This window comes from Stegostoma tigrinum, chromosome 13 (genome assembly GCF_030684315.1).
Source record: "Stegostoma tigrinum isolate sSteTig4 chromosome 13, sSteTig4.hap1, whole genome shotgun sequence".
NCBI lineage: Eukaryota > Metazoa > Chordata > Chondrichthyes > Orectolobiformes > Stegostomatidae > Stegostoma > Stegostoma tigrinum.
The window spans coordinates 56,781,556-56,805,347 of NC_081366.1; the positions used below are offsets into that span (position 1 = coordinate 56,781,556).

At 38.4% G+C, this 23,792-nt stretch overlaps 1 protein-coding gene across 3 annotated transcripts in view; it reads right to left on the bottom strand.

The window, feature by feature from the left end:
* ttc1 (tetratricopeptide repeat domain 1) overlaps positions 1-23,410 on the bottom strand; it is a 51,849-nt gene extending 28,439 nt beyond the window's left edge. Inside the window, exons 1-6 of one of the 3 annotated variants that reach the window (XM_048543614.2) lie at positions 23,301-23,410; positions 18,920-19,323; positions 13,912-13,972; positions 7,849-7,961; positions 5,754-5,790; positions 5,420-5,568 (exon numbers count right to left, since the gene is read on the bottom strand). In XM_048543614.2, coding sequence (XP_048399571.1) covers positions 5,420-5,568; positions 5,754-5,790; positions 7,849-7,961; positions 13,912-13,972; positions 18,920-19,315 — 756 coding nt within the window. In that variant the 5' untranslated portion in view covers positions 19,316-19,323; positions 23,301-23,410. Of the gene's footprint in view, positions 1-5,419; positions 5,569-5,753; positions 5,791-7,848; positions 7,962-13,911; positions 13,973-18,919; positions 19,324-22,331; positions 22,772-22,804; positions 22,911-23,300 lie in introns of those variants that run through there. The other 2 variants (XM_048543613.2, XM_048543612.2) reach the window with 2 other exon arrangements.
* Between the last annotated feature and the right edge of the window lie 382 nt (positions 23,411-23,792).

Sequence of the window (23,792 nt, forward strand, 5' to 3'; positions counted from 1 at the left end):
AAGCATAGCAAACACCTTCTTCACTATCCGGTTTATCTGCAACTCCACTTTCAAGGAACTAAGATCTCTCCAAGATCTCTATTCAGCAATACTCCCCAGGACCTTACCATTAAGTGTGTAAGTCCTGCCCTGATATACATTTCCAAAAGGCAAAACCTCACAGTTATCTAAATTAAACTCCATCTGCCAGTCTTCGGTCTATTGACCCATCTGATCAACATCCTGTTGTACTCTGAGGTAGCCTTTTACTCTCTCATTCATGGAAGAGTATATTAAACATTAACAATAACATTAATTACACAATAACAATATCTGTAATTTTAGTAAGTTGTTCTACGTGGTGCAATATATCGCATAGTAGTGTTTAAACAATCAATTTCTTAAGTCTTAGTTTAACACATTGTTCACAAAGGCCGTATTTGCAGCTTAACTGCAATATTTAAAACAAGTGGAAAATGTTCATTGGTTTATAAAAATCAACTACAAGTTTCTGTTCACCTATGTTACAAACAGTATGTGCAAAAATATTAATACGCAATCCTTTACTGAGGTCAATCTATCATCTTACAAATGCAGGAAAAATTACCTGTAGCTGCACCTCATTAGAAAGTTTTTTCTTGTTGCAACAATTGTTAAATTCATTCACCAGAATTAATAGAAAATTTAGTCTAGTGCCAGACTCTTCACAAGCTTGCAAGAAATAACGTGTCAACCATGTTGGTTCTACAGCACACTATCAGTGTAGAAGAGAGTATTCTTTCTGCTCAGGCAATCTTATGAATGCGTGTCTTCAAGTATACTATACAATGTGGATTAACATTTTTAAAAGTTTACTATGAAATAGCAAGACCCAAGTAGAAATCTACACTTGCACTGAATAGCTGAAAGAGGCAGCATGCTACAAAGCCACAAAGTGCCAGTTTAGATTCTCAATTTGCACAAACTTAGCTGATCCCATCTAAATTGCCAATAGCATCATCGCAATATGGGCCTAAGCTACAAAATACTACGCCTCTACTCCTAAAGAAAATGAAACAAAGCCACAAAGTGCCCTATTATGCGACAAACTGCCCATAATGGATACTGAAGGAAAATCCTACTGGGCACGGTTTGGGTCTCTACATGCGTTAAGTAACATGTCAAAACACCGTATCAAAAAACAACATCAAGAATTATCATTATTTATTGGAGAGCTGCTGGCATTCTTGGGTTCTAAGGCAGACATCCCATTCAGGAAATAAGGTAGAGGGAACAAAAGCTATTATTTGTACAGCTACCTTTGAACAGTGAATGACCCTGACCACAGTAGAATTACACCAGAACAACAACATTCAAGAAATACAACATCCAGGAGAAAGCAACCTGCTTGATTAGCACCATATCCATAAGCATCCACCCCCTCCACCAGTGATGCTCAATAGCAGCAGTGTGTACCATCCACAAGATACACTACAGGATTTTACCAATGCTTCTTAGATAGCATCTTACAAACCCATAACCCCTTGCAGTTAGAAGGACAAAGACAGCAGATGCCTAGGAACACCACCAAGGACATTCCCTTCCAAACCACTCTCCATCCTGACTTGGTAATAACTGCCATTGCCTCAGTTTCAATGTGTTAAAAATCCTTGAATTCCCTCCCTAAGGCCACTGAGGGTTTACTTACAATACACAGACTGTAGTAGTTCAAGAAGTTCACCACCTTCTCAAGGTGAACTAGAGATGAGCAATACATACTGACCCAGTCAGCAGCATTCATTCTAGAAATGAATTCAATTGCACAATCCTCAAAGTATTTATACAAGATAACCTCCTGTGGCATTGCAGTTTAGGATGCAAGAACAGTGCATTAAGCCGGCTGATGAAGTGGGCTAGAGAGCAAGGAACAACTGGAATACGTGGAACCCTAAAATCCTACATTCTGTATCATTCAATAGTAGTTATCTGTAAATAATCACAAATGGAAGCAAAAAAAAACTTGGAAATTATTTCTGAAGCAGAACTTACTGGCATGCAATCCAGCTCATTAACTTTTACCAGACTGCTGCATTTTTTCCAACTTATTTATTCACTCGTGGGATGTGGGCAACAGTGGCTGCCACAGGGGTTGGTGCTGGGGCTCTTGCTGTTTGTGAGGTTCTTTAATGAACAGTGGAGGTATGATCAATGAGTTCATGGATGACACACAAATTGGAAGGATGATAAACAGTGAACAGGGTGGCTATAAACTGCAGGAGGGTATTGACAGAGCAGTTGGCTGGTCAAAGCAGCGCCAAATGGAGTTTGTGTGAAAAGTGTGAAATAGCGCATTTGGGGAAGGCTAACAAAGCAAGAGATTAAACTATAGATTGTAGGACAGTGAAAATTTCTAAAGATCACAGGAACCTTGGTGTGCATATCCACAGACCACGAAAAGTAATTGGGCATGTAGATAAAGTGAATAAGGAGGTAACAAAACAGAAATTGCTGGCAAAGCTCAGCAGGTCTGGCAGCATCCGTGAAGGAAATAACAGTTAAAGTTTCGGGTGCGGTGACACTTCCTCAGAACTCTTGATTAAGAAGGTATATGGGATGCTTGCCTTTATTAGCTAAGGCACAGCATACAAGAGGGAGGTAATGGTGGAACTGCATAAAACATTGGTAGGCCAGCTGTATGCAGTTCTGGTCACCACATTATAGGAAGGATACGATAGCTCTGGGTGCGAGTTTGCTCGCTGAGCTGGGAGGTTAGTTTTCAGACGTTTCGTCACCATTCTAGGTAATATCAGTGAGCCTCTGACGAAGCGCTGGTGTTATGTCCCGCTTTCTATTTAAAAATGGAAAGTGGGACATAACACCAGCACTTTGTCAGAGGCTCACTGATGATGTTACCTAGAATGGTGACGAAATGTCTGAAAACTAACCTTCCAGCTCAGCGAGCACTCGCATCCAGAACTTCAACCTGAGCTACAAATCTTCTCAAAACTCGCTAGGATATGATAGTATCAAAAGGATGCCAAAAAGTTGTGTCAGGATGCTGTCTGGTCTGGAGGATCTGAGTTATGAGAAAAAGTTGGATAGGCTGGGGTTGCCTTTCTTGAAGTGGCAAAGGTTGAGTGGTTACCTGACTGTACTGTATCAGATTGAGCGAAGTAAATAGGTGGGGAACAGAAGGCATTTTCCAGTAGTAAAGCAGTCAACAACCAGAGGGAATAAATCTAAGGTAGAAGGTACAAGATTAAGAGAGTTCAGAAGAAACGTTTTAGTATACAATTTTAGTCAGATAACGTATTAAAGAAAGCCAAATTTTATGAGGAGTTTTAACAGCGATCTAATATGGTCTGTTCTCATCGCTTAGTTACCGCAATTATTTTTCCACTACATCGACCTCTGAGGTCCATATGCAAAGTGGCTTCCCGAACAAAATGCCAACATGAAACATTTGAGTAGGTGCACAGCCATACAACCTAGAGGGAACACCACTCAACGATTCAGTGATTTCTAAAATAATGCCCATAATCTGTGGGAACCTTAACAATGTACCATTGTGGAGGAACAGAAATTTACTGACTGCTGACTGCTGACTTCCAAATTTCTGGATTTCAGTTTAACTTTGCATTTGCAAATATCAGAACTTGTTGACAGTTTCACACAGTATTGACAGCAATCACTAACCATTCAAGTTCTAATTAAAAACTTTACTGAAAGTTTTATAAGACAATATACTCAATAAGTTCAAAAAATGAAAGATACAACTTTTTCACGATTAGCTAAATTCTTAATTTAGATGTGAAATTTCACTTTTCAATGACAAAATTGCAGTTAGAAATATTTTCCACAAAGCAATTTGTGGTAAAAGCATAGTGCCTCAGAGGCCAAAGCCTGCAACTACATATGTCTGAAATAGATAAACCTCATAACAACACATAAACTAAGCTTATATATTAATCGCCATATGAAAGTGGGTTTTCACTGCTGAACACATGAAATGTGACACCAAGGTGTTACACACTGTCCTTTTACAGTGGAAGATACTATGGTATCCAGAAGTCTACCAGAGTGATGTTAAATGCCTTATTAGCATGTACAAGTCGGACTAATACAGTGTAGTTGGGAGCCCTCAACTTAAACTATGCTACTATGCAAGATTTTCAGCAAGGGAAGAAAGGCAGGGGCTGCAAGATCCATAAGCCAGGAATTTAGTAGTACTTGTGGGCCAGGAAGAGTGCTTGCTTCCTGCCTGCAAAAAAAGATTCGAGTCCCCTGCAAATGCAACCTCAATCTCGACCCCAAACTTTCAAAGTCACGCAATGTCCTTTTACCCTACATACACCTCAACCGACAAGCAATTAATTAATTAATAGTACAACCCTGCCTTGTTTTTGATATTACTTCACCCATGTACATAATAGGGCCCAGAGGTCTTTGCCACAATCAGGGATTCAATTTAGGATAGGCCTACAGGTTAGAAGTTATGAAAATGGCTGCATCTATGCACCAAATTAATGAAGATATTAGATTCAGCAATACATAAAAGCTCCTGCAATAAGGAAATAAATTCAAAAATATTGAGCTAAATGCACGCACAGCTCTCCTTCAAACAAGAACCAAAAAACTGCAAGATTATAACTACTCAGAGATAATAGGAAGAGCTGATAACAAGATGTAGAGCTGGATGAACACAGCAGGCTAAGCAGCATGAGAGGAGCAGGAAAGCTGAGGTTCCGGGTCTGGACTCTTCTTCAGAAATGCTACTGCAACTTTAACTTATTAACTCCCAGTTAGTTAGCAGTCTTAAGGCATAGTAAGGATTAAACAAAAATTCTGAAATCAGCAATCACGGAAGTTCAAGTACAGTATCAAATTCCGCTTCAGATGTAAGTACTTAGCAAAGATAAATGTGGAATGGCACAAACATGTATTTAACACAGTTCAGTTATTTTTATTGAAACATGAACTATCAATGCTTAACTCCTTATATTTCTAACAATTTCTCTCAAAATCCAAGTCTGAACTTGAATATCTAATCTTTGGAATTGTCATGGATCAAAGAATTTTTCAAAAGATGGCATTAAGCACTGGTTCTGTGTTATTAAGCACAATAAAAGGAAAGGACAGAGATTCACCCCCCCGTTTCCTCCAAATAACCACCTCCTAATATTGAACAAACTAGAAACAGAAACAGCATTCTCCTGTACAATTTATTTTTCACTTTAAGGAGGCAAACAAATAAATTATTTGCCTTACTGGAACAGAAATGTTGAAAAATAAAAAGATGAATACTGTGTTCCTTGATGACAAATGCAGTGACACAACATGAACCAACTTTGAATTGACAAACTAATCAATATTTTACACAAAATTCTAAAATGCAATTATTGGTTGCAACTGATCATTTTATTTTCTGTTCACAATTTGAATTCATATACATTGCACTTACCATACAGGCTTCCCTGGCTGGTCCTACTGATGGATCTTTCTCGACAACAGTTTTATAGTCTTGCAGTGCTTCATCGAGTTTTTCAATTTTCTCATACAACTCTGCCCTTCTTAGTATTGCACGTATGTAATTGGGATTTAACTCAATCGCTAAAAGTTTAAAAAATATTCATCAAAATAATATAAACCACAATTCAAATTGTTCAGTTCCAAGAAAATAAGGACAAAAAAGGCAAGTGGAAGTATATTTTTAAAAGGTTGTAAAATCCAAGATACTAATCTTGTTTTATCTGACGATTTATGATCTCAGAAAATAATTTAAACATAAATTTTACCTTTGGTGCAATCAGCTATGGCTTCTTCCTTATTATCCTGGAATAGAAACAGCATCACGAGAACAGTGATTTAATTAGAAAATATGTTTCACAAACTCTTCTGTGCAAGTTAATTGCACTTGAACAACACCTGTGAATTTCAAAGCAGAATTTTTCTCGATTTCTTTCTGCCAAATCTGAATTGCAGAACACAAAATAATTAAAACTTTAATTTGGAGACTGCAGGATCTAGGTCACTACTTGATATTACATTATCCAGCAATATGCATGTGACATATGCTGGCCTTTCATTAGAAAAGATATTTATTTTACCACAGAAATAGAAAATATTACAAAGAACTTATAAAACAAAAACAAGAATCCATAATTTCTTCATATCCAAAATAGCAAAATGAACTCATTCTATTACAAAGGACTGATATGTTACATTCTCAGCAGGCCTGTGTCCATTTCCTAGATAAATGCGAATGCAGTTGGCCAGGCTGCGCAACACCAATGTTTTTATATTACAAGCACAAACTGAATGTTGCATTTTCACTTGTTCCTTGTGGTAGTATGATGGATAAATTTACAAGAATGGATTTAAATCTAATGAAAAGATCAACTGTTTCCCCATGTCAAGAGCAGGATGATGAGTAGCTGCATCTTTTTGTGGTTAAATGACTTGTCAGTAATTACCATTAGATTCACAAGGAGTAGTTAATGGAGTTCATGTAGTTGACATCATTGGAATTATAATTTAATAAGAATTAGTGAAATTGGACATTGTCGCTAGCTTAAATTTAATATAGGACTGAATCATTAGTCCACTAGAGTCAGAGATGGACAGCACAGAAACAAACCCTTCAGTCCAATTCACCCACGCCAACCAGAAATCCTAAATTAATCTACTCCTGTTTGCTAGCATTTGGCCCATTGTCTCTCTGAATCCTTCCTATTCACATACCTACTCAGATTCCTTGGAAGAAAACCTAATTTGTCCATCAAATCCTAGTACAATGACTAAAAATTTATTTGCAGTGACTTTCTGGTACACAAGTATTTATGCTGGAAAAAGAAATGGAGAAACTGTAGTAACAAATATGGTTAAGCCAGTGTGACCAAATCACAGAATTTTATCTCACAACTGCCCAAAAATTCCACTTAGCAAACAGTAACATAACTGAAGAAATAGGATGTTTGTTAAATGAACCAAAGAACCAGGAAGAACCAATTATTTTACAAAAATTTATGCACAAGTCACTGGTTGGAGGTGCTGGTATCTGATCAGTCGTTACAGCCAAGGTGCTTGCAAATAAAATATTTTATCCTTGTTGTTCAAAAACATATGTCATCTGATTTCTTGGAGGAAAACTGTTAAAATCCTTGTGAAACAGACATCAACAACTTACATTTTTATATTTCAAAAAGCAACTGGACTTCTAATATTAAATAAAGCAGTCAGCAAAGTCTACAAGTAGGTGCCTGTCAGAGAAGATTCAGACAGCAGAAGTTAAAACATTAAAATGACAAGATACATCATGCCAAATTTATTTCTATACAAATCTGAACATGTTTGGCTTCACCCAACTCCACTCAATTTGCAAACATTACTGGTCATTGATGATGCCAAGCAAATCTCAACTCATTGTCCGAGTAGGCGATAGTCTAGTGGTATTATCATGAAACAATTAATCCAGAGAGTCAGGTAATGTTTTATGGACAAATCCCACCACAGAAGAGATGGTGTAATTTGAATTCAATAATAATCTGGATTTAAGATGACTGCCATTTGTCAGGAAAAACCCACCCGGTTCAGTAATGTCCTTTAGGGAAGGAAATTTGCTGTCCTTACCTGGTCTGACCTACATGTAACTCCAGACCCTCAGCAATGTGGTTGACTAAAATGCGTTCTGGGCAATTAGGATTGGACAAAAACTGCTGGCTTAGCTATTCATCCATATCCCATGAATGAATAAAATAAAAGCAAGAAACCTGTTCATTGCGTCAATTTGCTACAAACAGAGCACTGCTTCCTCAAACAGGTAATGTTTATGTGAAGTCAACAAATTTGTCCTGCAGAACAGTTTAACGGATTAACAAGAGGCATGCTTACCTGTTTCATTCTTGCAGCAGCACGATTGGAATAAAGGATAGACCTGTCCTTCTGGTAATATGCTGGACAAACACCAAGAGCTTCTGTATAAGAGTTCTCAGCTTCTGTATACTCTTAAGTAAAGTCAACATGGGTATCAGGTTAGTTTATGGCTATTCTCTACTAAAGGTGCAAAACAATTTAAGGAAAAATTGGGTGTGCAGAAGGGATCCAACTTGCAAACTTTTTTCAGTGACAAGGAATAGTGGATGCCTGGCAACATGATGCAATTCCATAATGATTAATCATTTATCAGTCTTCCAAATTATTAGTCAGAGTAATTTAACACTTGCTGGAAGCTACACATTCACATGCAAGACCCAGTCCTTTACAAACAGCAAGATTATGCCCAGGCATTGCAACTTCCTCAATCAAACACAAGCTGGCAGACGGCTATTCCCGAGGGTACACTGTCCATGACAATATCTTGACTATTCAGAGTGCGCATGCCACCCAATCGTCCTTTTTTTTGCCATGCAGTGCAAGCTGTTGCTCTCCATGAAATCTGGCATTCTTGTATCTGTCCTGATGAGAAGTTAAAATTTTTTGATAGAATGTCTCTTTCTTTCAGCAGTAAATCAAAAATCGATTGCCATTACAGGAGATATTTCCACCAAAAGACTTTGATTAAAGAGCAGTTTCAATATTCCAACCTTTTGTATTGTTTAATATTTAATTAACCACTTTCTAAGCTACTGACTTGGATATACTTACTGTGCAACACAATAATGTGCTGAAATCCTCTAGTTGCATCTAGTTGTTTATTTTTGTGCACTGAGAAATCCTGCACATTATATCATGCTCGTACAGCACACCACCAAATTTGTTTTATAATCCCAGATGAGCCCCTAATTGGTTAATATATGGTTAGATACCAGTAACATTTCTGTTTAGAGTAGACAGAAGAACTTGAGATACTTGAGATTCAGGGGTCTTACAAAAGAGAATAAAGCATTTTGGACAAACAATACTGTAAAAGTCAGAACAATAACATATTCCAAATACATATACAGCATATTTTTAATACTGAGAAATGAACATGTGATAAACCTTGGTAATATATTGTGAACTCTCACTCCCACAGAACACATCTAATAGCAAATGCAACCAAGACAGATCCCACAACTTATTTTTAACTTTTCAGACACTAAAGATATGGTGGGTCATCAAATTTCGCTGAACTTCGTAATGGATTACAATTCATCATTTTTGCAAGCTGGCCTTGAAACCCTCTCTCAAGAAATGCACTATCACTGACGGCCTCAACAGCAGCTCCTGTCCTGGTTGATTTCCCTCCTGCTCCAAGTTCATGCTCCCCTGGACTCAAGATGCACTTCAGTAAAAAAAAAAGCATATTTCTAGCTCTTCATCAGTTTGCTTCACTAAGTCAGGTCTGCCTTCAAGATCCAATTCTGCTCAGCTACTTCAGGCAAACACTACTCGAGCTTTTCAATTCCTCACTCTCTAGGCTGCAATGATGCATTAATGATTGCAGGCCTCTTTCAAACCCTCACAGCATTCCCCAATATACAGTAAGCAACCACTCTCCTTTCATAGCTCCCTAGGACTTCTAAGTCTCGACACCAACTCTTAGCCGCCTTTAGTTCCTAAATCATTTTGTTGAGTTAATTCTAAAAGCAAAGAGCCAGACTCCTGAGTCACCCTAGATAGAATCTGTGCAGTTCAGGTGCTGTCCCTACAGTTCAGCTAACTGCCACTCTCCTAAAAAAATTTTTCTCTGTCTTCAACTTCAACACTGGAATTGTTTTCAGTCACACTTGAGCTGCTCCAAATGTCCTCCTGAAAACCTTGCAAAAACCACCTCAGAACATTTGGAATTGAGTGTACCGTAAATGCTACACTTCGCAAAGTGTACTTGCTTATTCAGTATATGAAAAAACAGATGATTTCATTATTATTTCAAATCCTCATACTTTGGAAAATTTAGGAGCAAACTTTTATTCTCAATTGGAGTTTGAATTCAGAATGTTACATCATATATTACCTGTATATTAAGAGTGCATGGAATGTAAAACTTCAGAAACCTCTTTACAAAGAATAATAATTGGAACTCAAAAGTTCAGGAGAAGCATTATTGATGGCACTTGAAAGACAGATTAAAAAGATTGATATTTGGAAATTTTCAAAAACGGATAAGAGTAAGTAAGATAGAAGTATTTAAAGAAAACTTTCCAGAGTGTAAGAATCAAATGAACAGAGGGGATATACAAAAAGACAGAGCTGAATAAAATTGAAGAGATTACAGGAAGCAAATTTTACATGTGGGCTTAGATTATGACAAGGATTCAATTTTGGATCCTTCTTCATTAACATGATGATGATCATTGGCAAGGCCAACATTTAATACCTAACTCTAACTGCCCATGTAGTGGTGGGGAGTCACTTTATTGATCTGCTGCAGTTCCTATGGTGCAGATTTTTCCACAGTGCTGTTGGGGGAAGGAGTTTTAAGATTCCAATATATCAATAGTGAAGGACTGCCAATGTATTTTGAAATCAGTATGCTACCTGACTTGAGAAGAACTTATAGGACATGGGGTTTCCAACCATCTGAAGCTTTGGTGCATTGCTGAAGAGCATTTTGTACAAGTACCTACTGCTGTCACTGTGCACCCATGATAGTGCAAACTAAATCTTTAAGGTGATGAAAACAGATAAAATAGGTTGACTTGCTTGGGATGGTTGGAGTTTCTGGAGATTGACGTAGCCACGCCAAGCTAGGCAAGTGAAATATATTTTTCAGACTTGCGCATGGTCAATAGTTTTGGAGAGTCAAGAGATGAGTTACCCGCTATAGAATTCCCAGCCGATACCGGTGCAGTCACGGTATTCACACGCTGAACTAGTCGAATTTCTGATCGATGGTCTCCGCCCTGGTACTGATGGTAGAGATTTCGATGATACTACAAAACCTTATTTGGCTCTCTTTGAACTAGTAAGTGAAGGTTAGAATGACTGCTGTTGACAGGATTTGAATGTGACGTCAAAAAACCTAGCAAAATTCAATGCCATGTGCATTGTGGAAAACTTTCTATTGGTTAGAATGATAGTTTGCAAAAGGGAAAATGGTAGCTCCCTTATTGATCCTCTCAGCCAGAGGACACCTCTACGTGATTTCTCAGGATCATGACTAAGACACATCCACATTCAGCTGCTCCACCAGTAATCTCTTCTTCATAAAGTCAGAAGTGGATGTTTGTTGATTCCACTTGTAAATCTTCACATCTGTGACTGCACGTAGCAAGATCTGAACATTCAGGCTTGGACTTGTACATGCTGTGTAACATGTATGGAATGCAAGAATCAGGCAATGACAATTTTCAATCAACAGCAGTCATTCTAACCTTCCCATACCAGTACACAGAGAGCCAAATAAGGTTGTCAAGATTCCACCAAGAACATAAATGGTTTGTAAGCTGCAATTTAAGAAGGGGAGTATTAGAAGGCAAAGAGACATTGAAATAATTGAATTCCGAGGCAATGATGCTGTGGTTGAGACTTTCCAGCGACAGTGTGAACGAGGATCATGTAAAGATAGAATGGAGCACTGCCAGAGGTAGAAATCTTGGCAGTGACAAAAATATTGAGCTTGAAACTCAACTGAAAGTCATTAGTGACTGTACACAATTGAATGCAGTCTCAACGTTAGCAGTATTTATGAGGTGCTGTTTTAATATCTATAAGTTGTAGATACTTTGTCTGAACTGAATTGGTAAAAGGACGGTTTTAGAATGAAAACCCGAGGAAAGAACTACTGTACTTTTAAAAAGTTAGCTATTGAAACTGTGTGTTGTGTTTACATTGTTGCTTTGTTCAAGCAATGGGGGAAAGATGCTTGTACATGGCTTGGCTCTTGGGAGTACACTAGATTTCACAGAAACAGGTTGCTGGTTGGTCTGTGGAGTAGCGACCAGTTATGAGCACCAAAGACCATCTGCCTGACAACAATTATCTGATTAGCTCCTGGCTGGCTTAACAGGTTGTAGATGTGAACAATACTGGCAGAAGTCTCTCATCTGTTTAAAGGGCAGATGGTGTTCTATTTCTCTCCCCCCAGTAAAATATCTAAAGCCTGAAGAAAACAGGTTCATTTTCTCCCACCAGTTGCTGTAAGCTATTGTTTCTAACCATTAAATCTGAAACGTTACAATTCATATTTATGATTTATAACTGTCTCCACGAAGTGAGAACCTATAGGGAAAAAAGTTAGAGACTTAAAGAACTTGGGAAACAAACTGAACATTACTTAAAATCCTGAGGGTTGGAGTTTTTAAAACTGTTTCTTCAGTATCCTGTTCAGTCCACCATAACATCAATGTTTTTGCTTGTGTTTCTATCTCTTCATGTGTAAGGTGGCGGCAGAAGTTGATCACGCAGCTAGGTGGTTAGCACTGCTGCCTCACAGCATCAGGGACCTGGGTTCAATTCAACCCTCAGGAGACATCTGTGTGAAATTTGCACATTCTGCCTGTGTTTGCATGGGCTTCCTCCAGGTACTTTGATTTCCTTCCATGAGTCCAAAGATGTGCAGCTTAGGTGAATTGGCCATGGGAAATCGCCCATAGCATCCAGGGACATGCAGGTTAGGTTGATTAGCCATGGGATATGCAGGGTTACGAGTACTGGATAGGGATTTGGTCTGGGTGTGACGCTCTTCAGAGGGTCGGTATGGACTTGATGGGCCTAATAACCTACTTCCACATTGTAGGGATTCTGTAGTTAGAGTTTTAACAAGTATAATTCGATGTCAACAGTTCATAGTTGTTTACCTGTGATTGGAACATATTTATTTGCAATAATTAGCTGTTTCTGTTAATTACAGAAATCTGGTCCATATTTTCCATTAAGCTGGTTTTACCCAAACAGTAAATTGGGAACTTTTCACACTTTGATTAAATTTTTAACTTTTGCACAACTTTATGCATTGCAGTGTTATATCAGTGCACTACCCCAATAGGCATAACAAAGTAAAATGGAGCAAAAAAAAATTAGAGAAGATTTGCTGCTGCTGCTCCTGCTCAAAACCATGGTGAAAAATCAGCTGGGGTACTCTGTACTGTTTTGGTCTCCTTATTTGAAAAAAATAGGATATGACTGCATTGAAATCAGTTCAATAAAGCAGAGAAAATTCACTCAATTTATTCCTGGAATGAACGCTTACCTTATGAAGGTAAGTAGAAATAGTTGGGCCTACATCCACTGGAGTTAGAAGAATGAGAGGTAATTTAAAACATACAAGATCCTGAAAAACTTTTGAATGGTGGATACCAAGAGGTTATTTTCTCTTGCCAAGGAGACTAAAACTTAGGGATGCAATTTAAGAACAACAGGTATTGTCCCAGAGATAATGGGAACTGCAGATGCTGGAGAATTCCAAGATAATAAAATGTGAGGCTGGATGAACACAGCAGGCCAAGCAGCATCTCAGGAGCACAAAAGCTGACGTTTCGGGCCTAGACCCTTCATCAGAGAGGGTCTAGAGATTGTCCCAGAGAGTTTTTAGTATGCAGAATTCTCTTCTCCAGAAGGCAGTGGAGGCTGGGTCACTAAAGGCATTTAATTTTTGATGGAGACAAGGCAAAGGTTATGTAGGATCAGATAGTAAAGTGGGGTTGAGTCCATAACCAGATTAGCCATGAACTCAGTGAATCATAGAACAGCTTGGAAGGCCAAATGACTTACTGCTCGAGTACTAGATGTAAACATTGCTATCAAGAGCAAACGCAGGGACAAAGAAAGCACTTGGGAACAGCAGAGAGAAAACGTTTGGGAAAAGTGTATTCTGTTTCAGCTACCAATCAGGGAAATATTGATTTTTACTCTCAACAACCCCTTCAGTCGCAATATCAATAGACTAACAGGTAACACGGCTAAATTGATAAACATTAGTGAATGAAACTATTTTCAATTTCTCTGAATCATGGCCATGTTGAGTTAAATGACCATTATAGTTGTTTAACCTAAATATACTTGAGACTAAAACATGCCAGAAAACAAACTTACCTCCTTTTTTAAACTGGCCATTTCCTACTTCTTTCAATGTTAGACTCGCCTCTTGCCTTCGCTGCAAAACAGAATGTTGGTGAGAGTCTAAAAATCCAGGGTATGAATATACGGTGCAGCATTTCCAAGCACAATGCCGTAACATGAAAAGTGTTCAATTCTACACACACACACCCCTTCAGGTCCTATACCACCACCAACCTACATTTTTGAATATCCTTATAGGATTAAAGGTTTTGAATTCTAGTCTTATCATATATTTTGTTCATGGTAATCACTGTTGTATAAACAAAAAACCCATTGCAGACTTCAGTTACTTCACATACCAGAACTTAGACATCTTCTAAATTTTGTCACTGAACATTTGTCAAGAACGTACTGACAACTAAAAGGTCTTACATCTGGGGACTCTGCATAGACCTGAGTTCAAATTCTAAGGTTGATTAAAAATATCTGTATAAGGTGCTGTATATCAAATTGACTATGTTCTCAGTTCACTCTATCCTCCAAAACCAGCAGCCTTACATTAAACAACACAAAGTGCTAAGTTTTAGAATTCTTTGACTCATGGACAAATATTGTACATTTAGCCCAACAGCAATCATCTGGGAGCAGTTCATTTATTAGTCTTCAAAATAGTGGGCTAGAGATTCCAAATTTCGTATACTTCAACTTTAAAAAAAAAAATTCATGCGACGTGGCCATCACTGGCTTGGGCAGCATTTACTGCCCATCCCTTGGCGCCCTCAAGATGCTGGTGAACTGCCTTCCAGAAATGCTGCAGTCCACATGCTACAAGTATACCCACAATGCCAAGACGGAGAGAATTTAAGGATCTTCCCAAATAACACAGAAGGAACAGCAATATATTTCCAAAACACCTGTTGTTTTGTTTTCTCAACCTAATACATTCAAATTTTTAAAGGTTTTACTGAACTTTAAAAAGCAGAAGAAAAATAAAATTTTGGTATGATTCCTCCATATAGGATATAGATTTCGTTTCATTGGGCTATTTTGATGCAGCTGAACCCGAAATCTTCCGGTCTAAACATGACTTTAATAACCACTGATAGCGAGTTTTGAGAAGATTTGTAGCTCGGGTTGATGCAAGTTTGCTCGCTGAGCTGGAAGGTTCGTTTTCAGACATTTCATCACCATTCTAGGTAACATCAGTGAGCTCCAGTGAAGCGCTGGTGTTATGTCCCGCTTTCTATTTGTGTTTAGGTTTCCTTGGGTTGGTGATGTCATTTCCTGTTCTTTTTCTCAGAGGGTGGTAGATGGGCTCCAAATCAATCTACCACCCTCTGAGAAAAAGAGCAGGAAATGACATCACCACAGGAAATGACATCACCAACCCAAGGAAACCTAAACACAAATAGAAAGCGGGACATAACACCAGCACTTCATTGGAGCTCACTGATGATGTTACCTAGAATGGTGATGAAACGTCTGAAAATGAACCTTCCAGCTCAGCTAGCAAACTTACATACATAAACCAATGATCTTTGCTACACCTAATCAAGATAAGCGAATACAGTTCTACACCATTACTAGAGACCGCCTATTTCTAACTGTATCATTGCTCAATTCCACCACTACCTGATAACACAAAACCCTCATCCATGCCTTGTTGTCTCTAGACTTGATTATTCCAAATACCTCCACATTTTACCCCGCACTAACCTGAGGTCATCCAAACTTCCAGTACCCACACCTCCACCTACAGCATGCTCACCTATCACTCCATCCAATCACTCAACTAACCTACATTAGTTTTCACTTAAGCAACACTTCAATTCCAAAATTACAATTCTTTCCACACCTCTCATTAATCTCACTTCTCTATAATATTAATCTCCTCCAGCTCTACAACTGTCTGAGATATCCGCATTGCTCTAATTTTGGGCTTAGTTAAATGCATCACCTCTGACAGCCATGTCTTCACTTGCCTGAACCCTAAGCTCTAGAATCCTCTCTTACTTTCCTACTTCACACTCTCACATATTTAAACCTAAGCCTTACCAAGCATTTAGTCATCTGCCTCGATATTGCCAAATGTGGCACAAGGTAATATTCAGATGTATAATGCCCATTAAGTGCTTTGGTAGGTCTTACGTTAAAGTACTCTTATTGAAAGTTACTGAATATATTCTATTTTGTAGCACTTTAATTTTAATTCCACACCTCCTACTGCAGCAATCGTTCTCTTCCCTATGCAAATGTTCACTATTTATCTTTCAAAGGGTATGCCTCTTGGTCTTTGCTATTTGTAAATTCAGTTTTACATCATTATAACTTGAATTCCATATGAGAATGGTTTAACTTGTTAGCTAAACTAATCTGTACCACATCCCAATTGAAAACAGCAGTACTTTTTCTAGCACTCCCTTGCTCTCTCTTCTTACCAATTCTATTGGAACATTTCTACATTTTATTCTCCAGTTGTGAATTATACTAAAATGCTAACCATATCTTCCCTTTACAGGAGCATATTAATCTATTGCATGTTTCAAGTGTTTTTTGGTTTTCCTTCATATTTGATTTGACTCTTCACCCATTGTTGGGAAAGCATGGTTCTAATATAATTTAACAGCAAGAGAAATGGAGATTATGCACAATTCTTTGATCAATGGGAAGAGGCAAGCTGAGAAAAGAAGAATGGGAAGAGGCAAGCTGAGAAAAGAAAAAGATAAATAACTCCAAATGCAAAACAGGTGAGAATAACGAGGATGCTTGATGCAGGAGTGAACTATAGTAAGTAGAAACTGAATGATACAGGCAATGCTATGAAATGGATCAGTCAAGTACATGGATTTCAAGATAGGCTTTTTTTTGCTGGAATAGGAAGCACAAAATAGGTGAATAAGAAAGAAATAAATATTCACAATAAAAAGAAATGGCATTATCAACTGGATGCCCTGCAAATAACAGATCGTAAATTACTCCAATGTTAATCACATCAGTGCCAACATTTAAAAATGCAGTCTGGCAATCTCGGATTCCTTCAGAAGCAAAAGGATGCACTAGAATCAATTTATGGAGCACTTGAATTGGATGATTCCACCATTTATGGCTTTGAAGAAGGAATATTTGAAACAAAATGCATCACTGGCAAAGGATATTATTGGGGCATTAAAATATAGAATCTCTTAAACAGATATTGTTTAACAGGTATTGAATACAAATATAATGCATAAAAGTAAATTTAAATTTTGTAGCTATGGATATTTTGTGATCTTCCAGAACTGTGCACGTGGGGAACAGATTCCATAATTTGCAGCTTAACTGAAGGTTTGGAACACAAGTGCAGATGGAAGACTGAAGCCTAATACCTTCTGAAATCTTGGGACTTTGGAAATGCCAGCTTTCCCACGCAAATTATACAGGATTTCAAATTAGGTAAGGCCACTGGAATTTTGCTAAAATTTTAGAAAAGGGGACTGAATATTTACAATGGGTTTGTGTGCACTTGTGGATTAAATGAGTCTGATGCCAGACAGACTGGTCAAGATTTTTCAGAGGGTTTTATTAACATAACTTATAGACCAATCAGTCCTTCCACCCTGCTTCACCATTTGATCAGATCATGGCTAACTTGTGGCCTCAACTCCACTACTGTCTACCCTCTACTCCTTTGAATTATCAGAGCTCTCAATTACTGTCGCTCGGAATCTGACTACAAGGTTAACACTTAGCACAATTACACATTAAGACAGGAAACAAAGTCCATATTCAGTGCACTGCCACAAATGACACCATCCCATTCCATCCAGGCCAGCATCCAGAGAATTCACTTATGTAGAAACAAATTTCCTTTCCTCCTCTGACACTGCTACTATTCACTCCATTAAAATATTACATTTTATTCAAAAAGATGTAACTGAGGTTTTAAAGCAATAGGTGATGTGATTTTAGTGCTGTTTATTTCCTCGTTGTTACTTTTGGGAATTATTTCATGTGACTGGTGTGATGACAATATCACAGGTCCACACCAGGAATCCATATTGAAGAACACTACAATCCACAAACACAATAAAGCTAAAGAAATGTTTTATGCTTTACAATAGGAGAAATGGAACATAAAATTAATGATGTTATACTTTAGTTATGCATGGGATTGGTAAAATGACATCCCAAATGCAATCACAGATACTTCTCAAATTCTTGTTCAGTTTTAGTTTCCTTATTTAAGGAAGGATGTAAAATGTGCAAACGTCACCACTAGAATGTTAACTCCAAGTGCTGGTTGTCTCTGAGGAATCAAAAGTTAACAGAAGTAGATGGGAATACGGAATTCAAAACACTAATGAATCAGACATTACTTTGGTGAATGGTAGAGCAGTCTCCAGGATCCAAATGGTCTACCTCTGGTCCTATTTTTACAATCTCATTATAAAGCTCACTAGATCTCTGAGGCTCTTGTCAAATAGAATTCCTATAATATAGAAACAGGCCATTTGGCCCATCCAGTTCACTGACCCTTGAAGAGAATCCCAACCAGACCCAACCCGATCCCATAGCTCTGTATTTCCCAGGGCCAAGCCACCCAACCTGCACATCGTTGGACTGCGGGAGGAAACTAGAACACCTGGAGGAAACACATGCAGACAGAGGGAAAATATGCAAACTCCACACAGATACTTGAGGGTTGAACGAAACACAGGTCCCATGGAGCTGTGAGACAGCAGTATTAAGTGGAGAGTCACTTTTCCTTGAGGTCTGCACCTACTACCAATGCGGACATCAAATTTCATGCTATTGTCACAGCCCAATGCATAATGTATTGAGATATACAGCTGTAATTATGGACTGTTGGCAACTGTATAGGAAAATGACACACAAAACTTTACTTATATCTGGATTTCAGAACCTGAACCACATCAGCACAGAAATACCGTAATGCAAATTAGATGATAAAATAAAAATAATGTGCTTTATATTCACAAAATTGGAGACCAGTTTGAAATTCAAAACAATTTTTCTGATGAACTCAATTCACATGTATTACCTTCTTTTCTTCTTCAGGCATTTCTTTTTCCAGTTCTCTTAAATATTCTTCATCTAACTCAAACTTTTTGGTTTCTTTTATTTCAGAATCATCCTCCAGCTCTAAATGTGTCACAGCATCTTCTGTGTCCACAAAACTATCAGTCTCCAGTGATTCTGTACATTCAAAGAAGCGCTCTTCTGTTATCTCTTCGTCATCAACGTGAGCAGATCGTTGCTTCTCAGCATTACCAATGGCTCCTAATATTTCATGCTCCATAGGTGTTAGCCTGTGTGAAGTTGACTCACAACTTAGATGCCCTGACGATGGTTTCTGTGTCTCTCCCTCACCATCTGAAACTTTTAAAGCAGTGCCCAATTTCTCAGAAAGTTTGGTGTCCTCTGATTCCCGATCCATTTTCTGTTCTGATTCATTGAATCAAAAAGAAAACAAGAGCATATCACAACTGAGGTAATTATGATGTATAGTTAACTGTGTAGAGATAGAACCATATAAATACACAGCATGGAAGATGTTTCAGTGGAGTCATACTCAAACTTACTTTGCTTGATGAGGAGCTGACTTTGAATGGTGCCATAATCCAAAATGAACTACATTAATAGAAATCTTTTTACAAATGGTCCTCATACATTTTAATTTTAAAGCTATGAACTCCTGCACATTTTAAACTATCTGTTCTCATCACAGCTCTCCCTTCCAATGTTGAAAAAAGACAGGGAGAAATACTTTTCATTAGTAGTCAAACAGATTTGAGAAAAGTACATAGAGACATCAAACTCGGCTGTGTTGCATTCTTTCAGCTTAGATGTTAAACAGTGATCCTGACTGCATTTTTATATAAGAATGCACAGTCACAAGGGACTATTCAAAGAACAGGGAAGCACTACCTGACTAACATTTATCACTTGATCATCATCTTGAAAAATTAATCATTTCTCTCACTCTTACACAGTCATAAAGCATGGAAACAGACCCTTCAGTCCAACCAGTCCAGGTCGACCACAATCCCAAACTAAAATAGTCCCACCTGCCTGCACTTAGCCCGTATCCCTCCTAACACTTCCCATTTATATGCCTAGCCAAATGTGTTTTAAATACCTCTCAAACTGTTTAGAGATCTTAACTCTCCAACGCTTCCCAATTGGTTATTTAGAATGTACACAAAAGAACTGTACCAAAAGCATTTAAGTTTCTCCATATGGATTCTGTCTCAATGCAATCCCAAGGATATCATTGTATTCTCACATTGTGGTAGACTCCCTTTTATTAATACTGGCCTTTGGTCTCAGCCACTAGATCATCTTGTATGTTTAAATCTAATCACTGATTACTGGTAAACAATTAGACAGAGTTGCAAAAATAGTCAGGAATGAGAGTCTTTTGTTTGACAAACTTTGATAAAAACAAGTGTCTTTCACATTTTTACATATTATAACAATAGCAACACTTCTAAAGCTCTTCATTAACTATGAAACACTTTGTAGAAGTCCAAGGATGCAAAAAGCACTATATAAATGAAATTGCTATCCTTCCGCTGTAAAGTATAGGGTTAGGGTTAAATCTGCAAAGTCCTTCATATTATTTTGCAAATAATGCAAGTAAAATTGGGTAAATTCAGTTTTTCATAATATTCCTTTTAAAAAAGGGAACGTATTACCAGGGATCATTTTGCCTGTATACTCTTAAGGATCATAGTGAGTGGAGCTTTTATACAAGATTTCCATCAAGATTCATCAAATCGAATATTGCTGAAAAGAGATACATTTTGGCAAAACTTTCTCTCTTGCATTCATCAGCACAAATGCAAGAATGCCAAACTTTAAACTGTTTAAATATTAACAGTTCATAAAAAAAAGAGTGGTCTGATTGGTTGGTAAGTTGATTTATTGGCTGAAGCACTAACACAGACAAAGTAGTAGGCAACTAGAGGATCCCCAAGCCTCTGTTGAATCAAATAATTTTCAATATTTGAAAATATTTGTTGCTTGCAGAAAACAGGTCTCTACATGAAAATGCATTTTGCTTCCAGCATGCACAAATGAGCAAATTACAAACTTGGCTGATTATCTGAAATCTATAGTGCAACCATTAGCATACTTGGATTAATAAAGTGTGAAGCTGGGTGAACACAGCAGCCCAAGCAGCGTCTCAGGAGCACAAAAGCTGACATTTCGGGCCTAGACCCTTCATCAGAGAGCTCTCACACTTTATTATCTTGGATTCTCCAGCATCTGCAGTTCCCATTATCTCCAGCATACTTGGACTGTTCAACAAATTCTGTCCAATGTCAGAATCACATCTGAAAGCGCTGTCCTGGATTTTATAAGCATGGTCTGGCTGACAAGTCTGGTCTCTGGCCATTTTAAACAGTCAGACACAGTCTGATTTGATCAATCACTGGACTGTATAGCCTACAAACCCAGTACTGCTGATACAGAAATTCAATGTATGCTGTATTACCATGTAACTACTGATAATGTTATAGTCTTTCATAAACTTAAAATGTGTTACTTCAAAGTATGTCTGCTTATGGTTTATTCAGAGATCAGCACTGACAAAGGTTTAAAACCAAGGAAGTTCGTTGAAAATTTAATCCAGGATATAATATTTGAAGAAAATATTGCCCTGATTGCATACAGCAAGAAAGAACATACAGAAAGACATATCTGGAGCCACAAATTGCTTATCAAAAGTTGAAATATGCACTTGATGGATTTGCAAGCTGCTCCTTTCAATTTAAAATCACCTCAGAGCTCATAGAATAAATCCATTAAGGCCTAAGAGGAATTAGAATCAAACAAACCCCTGCCAAAAATCTACAGTACACAGGCTCTGCTGTTGGCCTAGGTTCCATTTCAGGATATAAATTTACAGGTGTAAACAACTGTGGATCCACGTGCAATAAAGACTAAACCACCAAATTTCAGCAATATTGGTGAAGTGTTTACTCATTTTCTTCCCATGCCTGATCCTCAGGGTAACAGCAATTCCCTGGCCCCTATACAAAAACTCCCACCAATATATTAATCCTATGTCTTCTAACACAGCAAAAATCAAACTTCAAAATTCAATGATTAGTCCAACCTTTAAATACTGAAATGCATTTTTAAAATGTAGAATGTACAATGAATTCATAAGTATTCTATTCACCTTCAGATCTAAAATGTTACATAATTCTTTTCAGAGATCTATTGCTTGTTCAATTTTGTAGTATTCAAAACCTATCAGAAACTAATGGCCCTGAAGGCCGTCTCAAAAGTTGTTTAGAAGGTAAATTAATTTGTATTAAACAGCTGTCAAGCAGTCATTATAAGGTGTCTAGGTTTAAGCCCGCCTGCTCCAGAGGTGTGTAATAACATCTCTGAACAGGCTGATTAGACAAAACAGGATAGGTAGCTGACATTGTACCTACCCCCAAATCTGGGAGATTTGAGATTTGGTCCACTTCCTTTCTGGGTCTTTGGATAATTTTTCCAAAAAGAGAAAGAAGCAAAAACAAAAAAAACCATAGATGCCAGAAAGCTGAAATGTAAAGCATGAAATACTCTTCAGGTGAAAGACAGGGTCACATGCGACTCGAAAGATCCACTTTTTTGTGTGTCCTCTATATGTAGATGCTGCCCATCCCTCGGGGAAGAAACTGGGCTCCTGCCGCTGGGAAGCTGGTTAAGGGCTCTGGGGATTTTGGAAGAAATTGGCAGCGATTTGGGATACTCGTCTCCTCACGGAGAGGAAAGCCGTCGCCTAAAAAACACGTTTCAACGCTGCGAATCCTGATGCCCCTCCCTCCTCGACGAAACAACCACTTTTTCTCCTCCAAGCCAGGCTCACAACCATGACTGAACCCCAACTAACCAGAACGGGCACATTAAACCCGTCACTCACCTGCTCCTCTCCTCAATAACTGCGCATGAACCTGTCCGGCGGAAACGATCTCAACAACCTCCGGCCACACCATCCAATCGAAATGAATGGGTGCTGCCTAGAGGGATGCCGGGGATTGTAGTTCATAGGGTCGATAGAACCGAACGAACCCACCTGCTTGACCTGTCCGTCTTCCCTGGACTGACCTATCCCCTCCCTACCTCCCCACTTATACTCTCCTCTCCACCTATCTTCTTTTCTCCATCTTCGGTCCGCCACCCCCTCTCTCCCTATTTATTCCAGTTCCCTCTCCCCATCCCCCTCTCTGATGAAGGGTCTAGGCCCGAAACGTCAGCTTTTGTGCTCCTGAGATGCTGCTTGGCCTGCTGTGTTCATCCAGCCTCACGTTTTATTATCTTGGATTCTCCAGCATCTGCAGTTCCCATTATCACTAAACATTGCAGAGTTCTGAGGAAGGGTCACTAGAGCTGAAATGTTAAGACAGATGCAGCCAGACCTGCTGAACTTTTCCAGTAATGTGTATTTTTGTTCCCGATTTACAGTTCCTTTGGTTTTTACACATGCAGCGATTTGTGCAGTAAGAAGCATGCACGTTTAGTATTCCGCATCCGCTCCCACAAACCATGACATAAACAATTCACCCTCCACACGCCCTCTGTCGGCGAAGTCTGATTTCAGCTCTTGCTTGCAGCCTTGCCGCCAACTTGTACAGGAGGAAGTCCGCAGGTCTGGAAGTCATACAGAAACAAAAACAAAAGTTGTTAGAAAATCTTAGCAGATCTACCAGCATCTATGATAATAAGTCAGAATTAACGTTTCAAGTCCAATGACCCTTCTTCAGAACTGATTGTAGCCTGGAGAAGGATTTTTTTAACGCAGGTATGAGTTGGCGGGAGGGTAAGAGTAAATAATAGATGGAGATTCTGACTCCAGCATCCGCAGTTCTTGCTATCTGTGAATGACTGAAAACCATACCGCAAATCTTCTT